General features: G+C 45.9%; 3 protein-coding genes across 4 annotated transcripts; all 3 read right to left on the bottom strand.

Annotated features, from left to right (window-relative positions):
• Positions 1–12: 12 nt before the first annotated feature.
• LOC125762892 (G-protein coupled receptor 143-like) lies at positions 13–3,765 on the bottom strand. 2 transcript variants are annotated; one of them, XM_049425511.1, is made up of 5 exons: positions 2,810–3,765; positions 1,360–1,781; positions 968–1,295; positions 784–894; positions 13–709 (listed from the first exon to the last, which is right to left on the bottom strand). In XM_049425511.1, exons 1-5 carry the CDS (start codon positions 2,957–2,959, stop codon positions 554–556), a joined length of 1,167 nt encoding a protein of 388 aa, XP_049281468.1. In that variant the 5' UTR covers positions 2,960–3,765; the 3' UTR covers positions 13–553. The 2 variants fall into 2 exon arrangements, with proteins under 2 accessions (XP_049281468.1, XP_049281469.1); XM_049425512.1 differs by having other exon boundaries at positions 1,858–2,927.
• A 167-nt stretch (positions 3,766–3,932) lies between these two features.
• On the bottom strand, positions 3,933–6,188 carry LOC125762893 (uncharacterized). The gene is made up of 5 exons (XM_049425513.1): positions 5,721–6,188; positions 5,282–5,419; positions 5,016–5,204; positions 4,750–4,918; positions 3,933–4,605 (listed from the first exon to the last, which is right to left on the bottom strand). Exons 1-5 carry the CDS (start codon positions 5,929–5,931, stop codon positions 4,215–4,217), a joined length of 1,098 nt encoding a protein of 365 aa, XP_049281470.1. The 5' UTR covers positions 5,932–6,188; the 3' UTR covers positions 3,933–4,214.
• A 341-nt stretch (positions 6,189–6,529) lies between these two features.
• Positions 6,530–10,884, bottom strand: LOC125762878 (ATP-dependent DNA/RNA helicase DHX36). Its single transcript, XM_049425459.1, has 5 exons — positions 10,610–10,884; positions 7,779–10,540; positions 7,548–7,697; positions 7,333–7,461; positions 6,530–7,258 (listed from the first exon to the last, which is right to left on the bottom strand). The coding sequence occupies exons 1-5, from the start codon at positions 10,664–10,666 to the stop codon at positions 7,183–7,185; spliced, it is 3,174 nt and encodes a 1,057-aa protein (XP_049281416.1). The 5' UTR covers positions 10,667–10,884; the 3' UTR covers positions 6,530–7,182.
• Between the last annotated feature and the right edge of the window lie 75 nt (positions 10,885–10,959).

Below are 10,959 nucleotides of genomic sequence, written 5' to 3'. Positions count from 1 at the left end.
AGAGTGCAGAAGTAATCAAGAAAATGTGTATATTTTAAGCTAGACATACGCTATAATGAAAGGTAGAACTATAATAAACTTTCTAGAGTTTAAAGGATACAAAAGAATGTGTCGTTTTATTTGGTTTCATTGCGTTCAGAGTGTTTGATCGCATGTTGTTGAAGTGTGTGCCTTTCTGCTGCAAACACTCACTTTAACTATTAACTAACTTGAGCTAACGACCGTAGACCATACTCGGTTTAACCGATAACTTATTATTTAATCTGCTGCAAGGCGCTTACCGGTACAGTGTATTTCGGTTTATCTTTAAGCACTTACACTAAAATAGCTCCTTAAGATAAAACATCCTGATGCCTCCTAATAACAGATCCTTGTCGGACTTAACATCCACATCGTCAAACGGTCCTAACGTGAGTTTACCTTCCCGAAGCAACCATTTACGCCAAAGCACGTGACTAAACCCGGTATTTATTTCACCAGATCCGTAGTTAATCCAGTTTGTCCGGGCGGTGGTATTATATCCAACACGGCACATTAAGTAACATACCCGGCGTCATACTAGCGAGCAGGAATTGATGCTTCGAGTCGGTGTCGGAATCAGTTCGACGGATGGTTGGTTGAGGTGTAAGGTTGAAGCGGACGGTGAATCCATTTTTGCCTGCAACAATGGCGTTCCTTCGTTGTACACCATTGAGGTACGGTTGCGTCGCTAGAGTTAAAGTTATTGAAGTCAACAAAGGTAAGTAAAGAATGCAACAAATACTAGGAAAAAACTATACTTACTCTAAGTTCAGCACTAGAATCGGAACTCCCCTGACGGCGTAATCGCCACCGACAGTTCCATTTTTGATACACAAGAGAATTAAAGAATGCCTGTAGAGGATTCGTAATAGCCTAAATTGGAGGAGAAAGAATTCCATTAGATTAGTTTGAAGAAACCCGTTTTCTTGTATAAATCTATACAAACCATTATATACCACACGGTGATAACCATCGAAAAGGGCAGATTGAACCACATCGTCCACAGTACGATACCGTTCACAAGATTCGGTAGCCAGCAGACGTAAAATACGAGATTTATGAGTGAAAACTTTAGCTTAAACTTCGTCATCAAATCCCGCTCGGTGTTGGACATTTGGCTAAAGCGTGCCACTAGTTGTCGATCGACTTCCCGAGATGCCTGATAGTAGATCACCGGATTAGCGATCATTACCGCTATCATTGGTCCGTAAGTCATCACATAATTGGGCAAGATGCGCATGTACGCCGTCGTCATATCGTGTACGTTATGGCAGCTGTGAAGAGTAGAGCATGTAAGTGAGGAGCATCGTTCAATGCGATCATCAATCCAGTACTTACTCTGCATCTGGCACATAAAGCACTGTCAATCCGATGCCAGTTAACAGTGCCGATATGCTCCACACGTAGTAGTGATATGTCCGCAGTGCGTACCGTGCTCCACCGAGCTGTCTTCGTACGTTGATGGCGTAGCAAAGTGTCCACAGCCAGGTGCACATATAGAAGTACTGTATCCAGGCGGAAGAAACGGCACAGAAAATGACGTTCGTCGTATCGTCCACGTCACTATCCGGTGGTAGAACATCTTTGATGTACTTCCACAGGGCCGACCGAAGGAAAACACCGAACGAAGCGCACAGGTCCGCCACCGCCAGCCAGACAATGATCTGCCGGCCTAAGTTTTGGCTTGATAAGGTAAGTTCGCCACCGCGCCTTCGCCGTACAGCATGGTGTGTGGGACCATCCTCGTGTCGGATCCAAATCTGGAGGATGCAACGAAATTACGATTTCCAAGAGTTAAACAAACCCACTGCCTTCAATCCTTATTAGATAAGAAACCTTCTTCTCCTGCATGGAGATTATTAACCTGTGCGGGAGGTCATGGGGATTAATTGGGAGAAAAGTCTAATCAACTCCCAAAAAAATGGATGATTATGTCAGAAACGTTCGACTCATTACTCGTTACTATACGTACACAAAAACTGTAGTAACCTAGGTCAAGCAGAGTGATCGCAAATACCAGTCAACATACAACAAGGAAGCGATCACGGGTGGGATCACATTCCTAAATGGAGTTTGTTTTTTGTTTATTTAATTTCAACTGTAGCAAGTAGCTGAAATAAGCTGATAATGGTACTGAATGACGAGTACAGGAAATGCGCACCAGTAAAAATCGGATGGAGACTTTCCGAAAGGCAATTCTTTCAAGGTGATAAGGGCTTAACGTCTCGTAAGTCAATTTCACCACTAGTGGGTATATACGAGCAAGAAAAGATCACTGATGTGATTATTTGACCAGGTTTTATTACTTAGATGAATCTGTAGTCTCCCAGTTCATATAAATTCTTTCCGGCAAGATTTAAAACTGATCTGGCGAGGTACAAGATAAACACAACAATATCTCTAAACCATCTCGTGATGGTGTAAGATCTCGCCTGAAGATAACACCAGATAAAACTGACAAAGCGAATGACCTCGCCGAAAGATTCATCCAAGATACTAACATTGGGCTTTAGAGGCCATTCTTAACTACACCATTTGCACACACACAAACACAAATGATTCTCCGTGCACTCGTCCAAATTCGTTTCTGTGTCCCGGTCCCAGTCACTATTTTTTCAACTTTCCTTCCGAACCGATAGTACCGTGAAACACAAAACCCGACGAAACCAAAATGAACCGCACTTGGGGAGCTTCCCGGCACTGCCGGCTTCTTTCATGTGCCTTTGAATGCTCTGTCCTCTGTCACGGTTCCCCGATAGCCCTGAGAACTTTCTTTTTTTTCCTATACCTGATAGATGGCACCGGCTATCCCAAACACGGACGATACTAAACACACCACGATGTAACCATCCGTATCGAACTCCGACATCAGCTTGATCGCTGGTGGTGATCGTATCCGGTTATGGCAGCAGAACGTCTGTATCGTTGGGTCGGCCATCTTTGTGGATGTGTCCGGAATTCCGATCCAAAGCTACCGGACGGCCGGTGACAACTGATCCCGGCGGTGAATGTTCAACCTACACTGCTGGATTCGGTGCTGCCGTTGGTGCTTGCAGTGGACATTTTGTGTATGTCTCACTGGCAGTTGATTGGAGCAGCACTGATTATCACTTTTGCCCCGCAGCTCTACGCATGGGTAAAGGAAAGCAAAAAATACCGATCGACGTTTTCGATGGCTAATTCATCTAAATGAAAAACTGAGGCTTTTTTTTTGCTGTCCAGTTTAGAGCAGCAAACTGATTCGCTTTATCAATCTCCCAGTGTGACCAACCGCAGCTATCATGAAATGCACGAGTTCTAATGGTGATAATAAGGGTTGTGGATGTGGGCCGGTATAGTTGAGCGGAGTTAATCCAACTAGAATGATGTGGTGGACATTGACATCACACTGAAGATCACACGCGACTCCGGAAGTAGACCAACGGTATCGTTAGCTTTTCAAAGATCTGTACAGCAGTGGAATCCAACGTTACTTCACGTGTCTTATATCACTTTCAAACGGTACACCGTTTGATTGCACAGCTAAGATGGGTTTGTCCGTCCTTACTACCATGCCCAACGCGTTCTCGTGACGCTGGACATATCTTTGCACGCGTGAAAGGCGCCCGCCATATACGAGCCGCACTGTGTAAGTGTGTTTAAATCACTGATAAGCCGCAAGACGCTCGAAAGATAAGTAGCACCAGTACTGAGGAAATGACACCAGACGCTAACCGAACAGCAGTTTGTACGCGTTGCTCCCGGTTCGGGGTGAAACGAGTGACTAAAGCCACCTTTTTTTCTCCACATACACATTGAGTGTGCATTTCTTGGAGCGCAATGAAGCCCTGCAAAAGTTATGTGTCCGCTTTAAGGTTCGTTCGATTGGCTGGCACACACCGTACGGTGAAGTGTGTCTGTACCGGTAGGAGCAGATGTAGAAAAGACAATTTTGTGGCTTTAATGCTACATTCATATCGAGTTACGATTAACTTGGGTGCGGTTTATTAATCATAGGAATGATGTCCCTTCCTAACCGGTAATTCCCTCTACAGTTCCCTCTGAAATTCTGATTAATAGTATGATTCGGATAAAGAAGTTTATTCATTTATAGACAAATAGACACACGCACAAACAGATGACATGTACAGGCTCGATGGTAGACTAGATTAGTGCATAAGACTTGCGGTCTTATGCTATGCCGGCTGATCCTCTCACTGTACCAGCTGAAGCCTTGCAAACAACCCCAACAGGGCCGCACCGACACCGGTCATGTGTGTGGAACAGTGTGTGGTTAGTGCGTTCGGACCGATCACACCGTCTCCCTCTGCCGCATAATACTTGAAGCATCCTTCACCATTCTGCCAACTAACGATGGCCGCCAACCATGCCGGGTTAGTAAACTCGGGCAATGGTGCATCGCTGAACGCGCACAGAAACACCTGCTCCATGAACAGATCGCGAAACAGATCCGGATAATCAAATCCAGCGATCAGACCAGACTCGCGCAGTATCTGCTCGCAAAGGGTACGCTGTCCATCTGCTACGAAGCTGCGATCCACATTCGCGAACCGTTCCCGCCCGAGCACGATGTAGAAGAGCAATCTGGAGCAAACGCAACGATAAGATTGAAGTGTGTTAATGTTGGGTGGCAGCTGTGAGCGAGCGCGATCGTCAGTACCCATCCTGTGGAGGAAGGGGTCAAGAACTCGACCAGACCGGTGGTGTGACGCTAACCTGCTTACTTACTTATGCGTTAGATGGTAACCGTACGAGCGTTTTCGTAGCGACATAGCGGCACTACATTGACGGCTAAGGATGAGCCGTTTCGCACTCGTTCCGCTGCTGCTGGTTGGGCTGGCGGTGGTGTTGAACTCATTTTCCGACTCATTCACCAGTAATTCAGACAAACATTCATCTTTAAATAGCAGATCAGTAGGGTGATGAACAGATTATTGAAGTAAGCGTTATACGATAAGCAAGATAAGATTCGGTTAGATGCAAATCACGCTCACCTGATTGCAATTCGCTAGGACCTCCAGCATCGATCGCTTCCAGGTAGCTCTCCATCAAGGTTTGTGGATCATCCATCAAGAGTTGACTTCGACGACGTCTGCTTCGTTTGCTTCTTACCCGGTTAGGGACAGCCCCATCAATGCCATCCTTTGACTGCCAAAATTCTGAATCTATCAACAGTTTCGAAACTGAGTAAAGCCCGGAGAATAATAGATGTATTATCAATTACTCAAACTATTCAGTGTTCCGTCGCAGTGCCACTTACCAACGGCATTAGCACCGCTCGGAAAGCTGAAGATACTCTCGATGCGGCTTTCAACAAAATCACACTTTTTGGCCAACGATTCTACAAACTGACGCTGCCGTTCTTGCAGTGGTTGTTTCAGTATAGTCCTCAGTTGTGCTTCAATGACAAAAAAAAACCCATTTAATTTAAACATTTTTTTTGTTGCTCTGTTCTCTTTCATTAACCCGAAGGGTGTCCTTTTTTTGCGACCCCTTGACAAATGCAATTTAATTAGCGACAAATGGAATGGAAAGGTAGGATTAGGTGAGAGCTTAGGACGGCAAACAATGACCGCAGTCGTCATTTTTGTCGGTTGTGAAATGGCTTTTTAGCTTCACTTCACACAAAGCCGCAATTGAATTTAAATATTTGGAAAGGAGAATAAATTTATTTAACCACTTGAAAACTTCCAACTAACCATTCGCGATCGCAATTCCCAGGAGTAAATCGGTCGTAAGATCCTCATAGTTAGCCACACAAACGTTCACCAAACGGTCCAACCGAACTAGCAGTGCATCCGGTGCAAGTTCACGTTCCACTTCCGACTTCCACGGTGATTCCGATGGTAAACTGCTGCCCCGAACTGTGCCACCGAACGTGCATAGCAGCATAAGCAACAAAATCACCATTCTGAGCACGTTTTCTTAAACTATTTCTTCAGTCCCGTAAATATTTTAAACGCACGAGAGAAATGATGAGCACACTAAGCAGAACTTCATTGGCAGTAATGTGTCCGGCGAATCCGTTCGACCATAACACAAGACGACAGACGATGGAATGCCAGTCAGCATTTCAACTAACGGTCCAACGATAGGTTCTTCCCGTTTTCATGGAAGAACTTTTGCCCCGGGCAGAGAAGCTGTGGCAAATCAAAAGCAAGAGCATGCGTACGCGCACAAGAAGTAGCATTACCGCCCGGCGGTGTACAGTCGTACCGCATGGAAGGGACACACAGCAAAAGCGTGTCGGCAACGGCATCGCACGCACGAGCCGCAAGTGGAGGAAGGAAATAAAAATTTATTTCCCGGATTAGCTTAAATCCACCCGGCTAATAGGAAAGCAATCGACCGGGCCGAATGCTGCTAGCGGCCGGGTGGTGATGCTTAGTTTTCATTTTCGCCTACCATCCAAACTGTATCACGGTGACTTCCGGAAATGAAATAAATATTACACTCATGATGAATCCTAATCTCGATGTCCGGGGACCGGGAAGCGGGGTAGATGGGAAAGGAAATGGGACAAATTAATTCATATCATCCATCCAATTGATTGTGGGTTTTTTCTGAATGAAAGTCTGACGTCATGATGTCCGAAAGGAGCAATTTAGTTTGTAGTTGCTGTTTATTGGCCCATTATTTCAATACAATAACTAATGTTGTTTGTTCCCCCAAAAATAGAATTAAATTTAAAACAAAAACTCATTAAAGAAAGTGGTCGCCTTCTCCAAAGGAAATACGCAGAAGCGATACAGAATTCAAAACTGGAACGAAAAAAATGAGTCTAGACGTGTGCTTGTGCTTGTAACGAAGGAAAGTCTAGAACGACCACAACTAATCCGCATCCACATGGAAATGGGTCTCCTTCTGCTGCTCTACTTTAAAAACCCAATAGTCAACTATTTTACTGCTGCTGGAATCAGTCCAATCCGGGGGGGGCGATTCCGCAAAACGAAGGGGAACGCACTTTAATCGTCCGCCTGCTAAATCCAACCGGGGATTTTCCCCGTCACGGTCTTTTGCAAATGGTGGAAATTGGAAGAAAGTATATTTGTGTTTTTCGGGGCAAAAAAGGGGAATATTCTCGCTAGCATCATCTAGCTTAGGGACTATTTCGGTAACGCTGTTTAAGCCTCATCGCTGCAGCATTCTATTCGATGTGCACTATCCTTCCGCATCATCGTCATCGTCGAACCCATCCTCGTACTTCCCATCCATTGTGATAAGCTTAATGATGGATCTAAGAAAGTGAAAACAAAAAAATGGGTGAACAAATAAAAACTATGTTTCAATTCGACAAAAAATAAATCTCACCTTAACAGCTCGCCTTCTCGAGAGGTCCAATCGACCGGTGAAGGGTTGCAGATATGTTTCTGCAGGAACAAATTAAACCCCGCACGTAGATCCTGTATCAGGTCGTATGTTTCTTTATCACACTTTAAGCTGGTTAAAAGGTGTAACGGGCAAATTGTTTTTTTTTTTTTAATATTTCAAACGCTTTGTTACATATGCTAGGGTTTCATTCTTACCAGTAATGTCCGGCAATTGAGATCATTTCGCGACCGTCTATCGTTTCCACATGATTATCTCCGAAGAATAGCAATGGGAATGGGTTCACAATGGTCGTGTCGAAGATGGTTAGCGAAGAAAGCTTCATCATGTCGTAGTAAACGACAAAACTTTAGAAACGAAAAACAACCCACAAACGATTAGAAAGAGACAGTGCCGGAAAAAAAGTCAAACCCCCACCGAATGCTTACTTCGAATGAAAGATTCCTCTGTTGCCATTAACCGATCCTGGATGAATTTCCGCCCGCCCTTGGTTCTCGATGTTAAGGATCGCCCTACCATCCGGGCTGTTGCGCGATCGGATCACCCTACGGATGAATGCTACATTCGGGTACAGGCCGGCACCGACGATCGCTCGCAGCAGCTCTATATTATCCGAATGCAGATTGTTCGGCCTGGAGTCCGCGTGCGATGCAGCGACAAACTTGGCCGCGTGCAAATATTCGCAAAACTGACCCTTCATGTTGGAAAGCTGCTGCAGTGTCGCTCCGTTTAGGAAATTTTTGCCACAAAATCCGTCTTTATTTGACTGCCGGCGCCACTCGGCAATTACGTTCGCCAGCATGATGTGATCGCTGGCAGAATCTTGCGCAAAGTTGCGCTTTATACGATCGACTTCCTTTTCCCTGCCGAACGGTTTACAGAACGCGTTCTTAAACGTAAGACTAGCCGCAATCGACGTGATTGGATCGATGCAGCTGAAGATGCTTGCTAGCAGGACCATTTTCCCGGTGCGTGGATCCATCGGTAACCGTGCCAGATGGTAACCGAGCGGTGTTAGCTTCTCTTCGTTGTCGATCGCATTGAGCCGGTTTAGTAGCTGAAGCGATTCCTCGATCACGTCATCGGTCGGTTTGTCAAGCAGATGTTCCATGAATGCGCGCGTATTACCGAGCTGCAGAATTTTGGTTTGCAGTATAACTTCATCCAGCGCGACGCGTGTTATTTCCGGTGGAACGTTGTCCAGAAATGTGCACCTACGGCCACGACTGTACAGATGGTAGCAGACACCTTCCTGCACACGTCCGGCACGTCCCGTGCGTTGAATTTCGTTCGAAATCGAGATCCATTCGTCACGCAACACTGATATACCATTTTCGTACCGGTTTAGCTTGTGACGACCCGCATTCACCACGTACACGATGTCGTCGATCGTGATGGACGTTTCCGCGATGTTAGTCGCGAGAATAATTTTACGAACGCAATCCGGCGGACGGCCAAAAACCATCGTTTGATCCCGCGTGGGTAGATGCGAGTGTAAGGGATACACCAGCAACCGTTCCTGCGAAAGCATACGATGTTTGCGAATCATTTTGTTGATGTCTGAAATTTGTGCCAAACTGGGCAGAAAGACTAAAATCGCTCCTGGCGGTTGCGAACAGGTGATGTAGTACAGTAGCTCCACTATCAGCTCATTCTGGTTGTTTTCGCTTCCCGGATTTTGAAGCGCACGAAGGACAGGCGCCGGATAGCGATGGCGGATCTCTTCGCAGTATGGTTTCATTATCGCATTAAAAGATTCCTGCTGCTGCTGTTGGGACTGGTTCCGCATACGTCCCGATGCCATTTTGTCGTCAAAAGAGTAATACTTTAAATCTCGCAATACATCCTCAAGAAAGTGCTCACGAACCGGGTAGGTAATGCCATGGATTTCCACCATCGGACAGTTGTTGAAGTAGCGCGAAAACGTGTCAGCTGTCAGTGTAGCACTCATGAGAATCACACGCAAATCTTTCCGGCACGAACACACCATACGAATGATGGCCAGCAGTACATCCGTCGTGACGTCTCGCTCATGTATCTCGTCCAGCACAAGGTGTGAGTACTCGCGAAGCAATGGGTCCGATTGCATTAAAGTTAACACAATGCCCGTAGTGCAAAATAGGATGCTACCACCAGCAGTGCTGGGTCGTACCGCTTCCAACCGTATTTGGTAGCCAACGGAGTGGCCTAGATTTTCCTTCCGTTCGTCCGCCACTCGACGTGCAAGCATTATGGCAGATATCCGGCGGGGCTGTGTGCAAAGTATCCGACAACTGGCAGCACGACCACGGGATGAAGCTTGCTCTAGAATGTACTGCGGTACCTGGGTGGTTTTTCCACAGCCCGTACCACCTTTTATCAAAATCACCTGATGTTGTTCAACCATGTCGAGGATGGTATTGCGTTGCTGATACGCTGGTAAAGATCGTCGAAATTTATCTAGCATTGTCGCTGAATCCATTCGGCATTTCTCATCGTGCAAACGATCATCCGTCACGAACGACCCACACGCTTCCCCGGAAGATAAATTTTGATCCATTTTGGCCCTTTCTTCACGCAGTGTTTCGGTCAGCGTTTTGCTGATCACACGCAGATACTCATTCTTAAACACTGACCGGATGTTTTCATTCTCGATAAACTCCCGATAAATGTCGCTCTGTTCGAAACCTTGGTTTATCTGCAAATTGGTTCGAATCTCCTGTATTTGCCAGCGAGGCAGGGTAATATCCACCGCATTGCGTTTTTCGCGCTGCTTCGTTTTGGCCGTTTGCCGATCGCGATAAAAAAGGCCAAGTTCTCGGCCACGCAAACCAGCCGGTGGTGCTTCCGCTTGCTCCTCTAGATTGATGTCGCGTTGGTCCTGAAAGCGGCGGAATCGATTCGAGCTGCCTGGTTCGTTCGCTTCGTAACTGGACCGCTCCTGAGCTTTGCGACGCTGCAAACCTTTGTGACGTTCGTTGCGCCAATGACCATCGTTACTGTCCGGATCTTGTGAGCTTTGCTGCTTGGTTCGCCGTGCCTTATTCCGGTAGTACATTCCCAGCTCACGTCCCTTCAGGTGGGAAGGAGGTTTTTCTTGAGATCCTCTGTTCATGCTTTGGTTTGATTTATCCTGGTTATAGTTGTTAGAGCGGCTAGTTTCAGCCGATTCGTTTATGTTGAAAGCAGCGCTGCCCTCCGATGAAGCTTCCTGAAAGAAAAAAAAACCGTGGAACATGATTTATAGCCCCTTTAGACAGGTAAATAGATTAGTTTTTACCTTCCACAAACGAAATTTACGCAGTTTCTCTTCTAGTGAGTCCTCTTCGTCCGACATTGCCAAACTGCAAAGTAAATAGCACGATTAAGGGGACTCTACGAAAATTTGCCGGGTTTTGAAGATGTTGTTATGATTTGTGGGTTGTTGTGATAAGCTGTACGGATGTCATGCCGTGCCCTACGCACAACACCTTCCTTTGTCAGTTAATTTAGCTATTTTATCATGCTTTAACGTACTATACCGATGCTTATAGTAGCTTACAAAGATAAATGCTAATATAAATAGGTAAACCACGGCGTGATAAATTGTTTTTAAACTACAACATATGTCGACATTGGTACGAATGCCAC

Source organism: Anopheles funestus, chromosome 2RL (assembly GCF_943734845.2).
Source record: "Anopheles funestus chromosome 2RL, idAnoFuneDA-416_04, whole genome shotgun sequence".
NCBI classification, from domain to species: domain Eukaryota; kingdom Metazoa; phylum Arthropoda; class Insecta; order Diptera; family Culicidae; genus Anopheles; species Anopheles funestus.
This window is presented reverse-complemented; position numbering and strand designations above follow the sequence as displayed.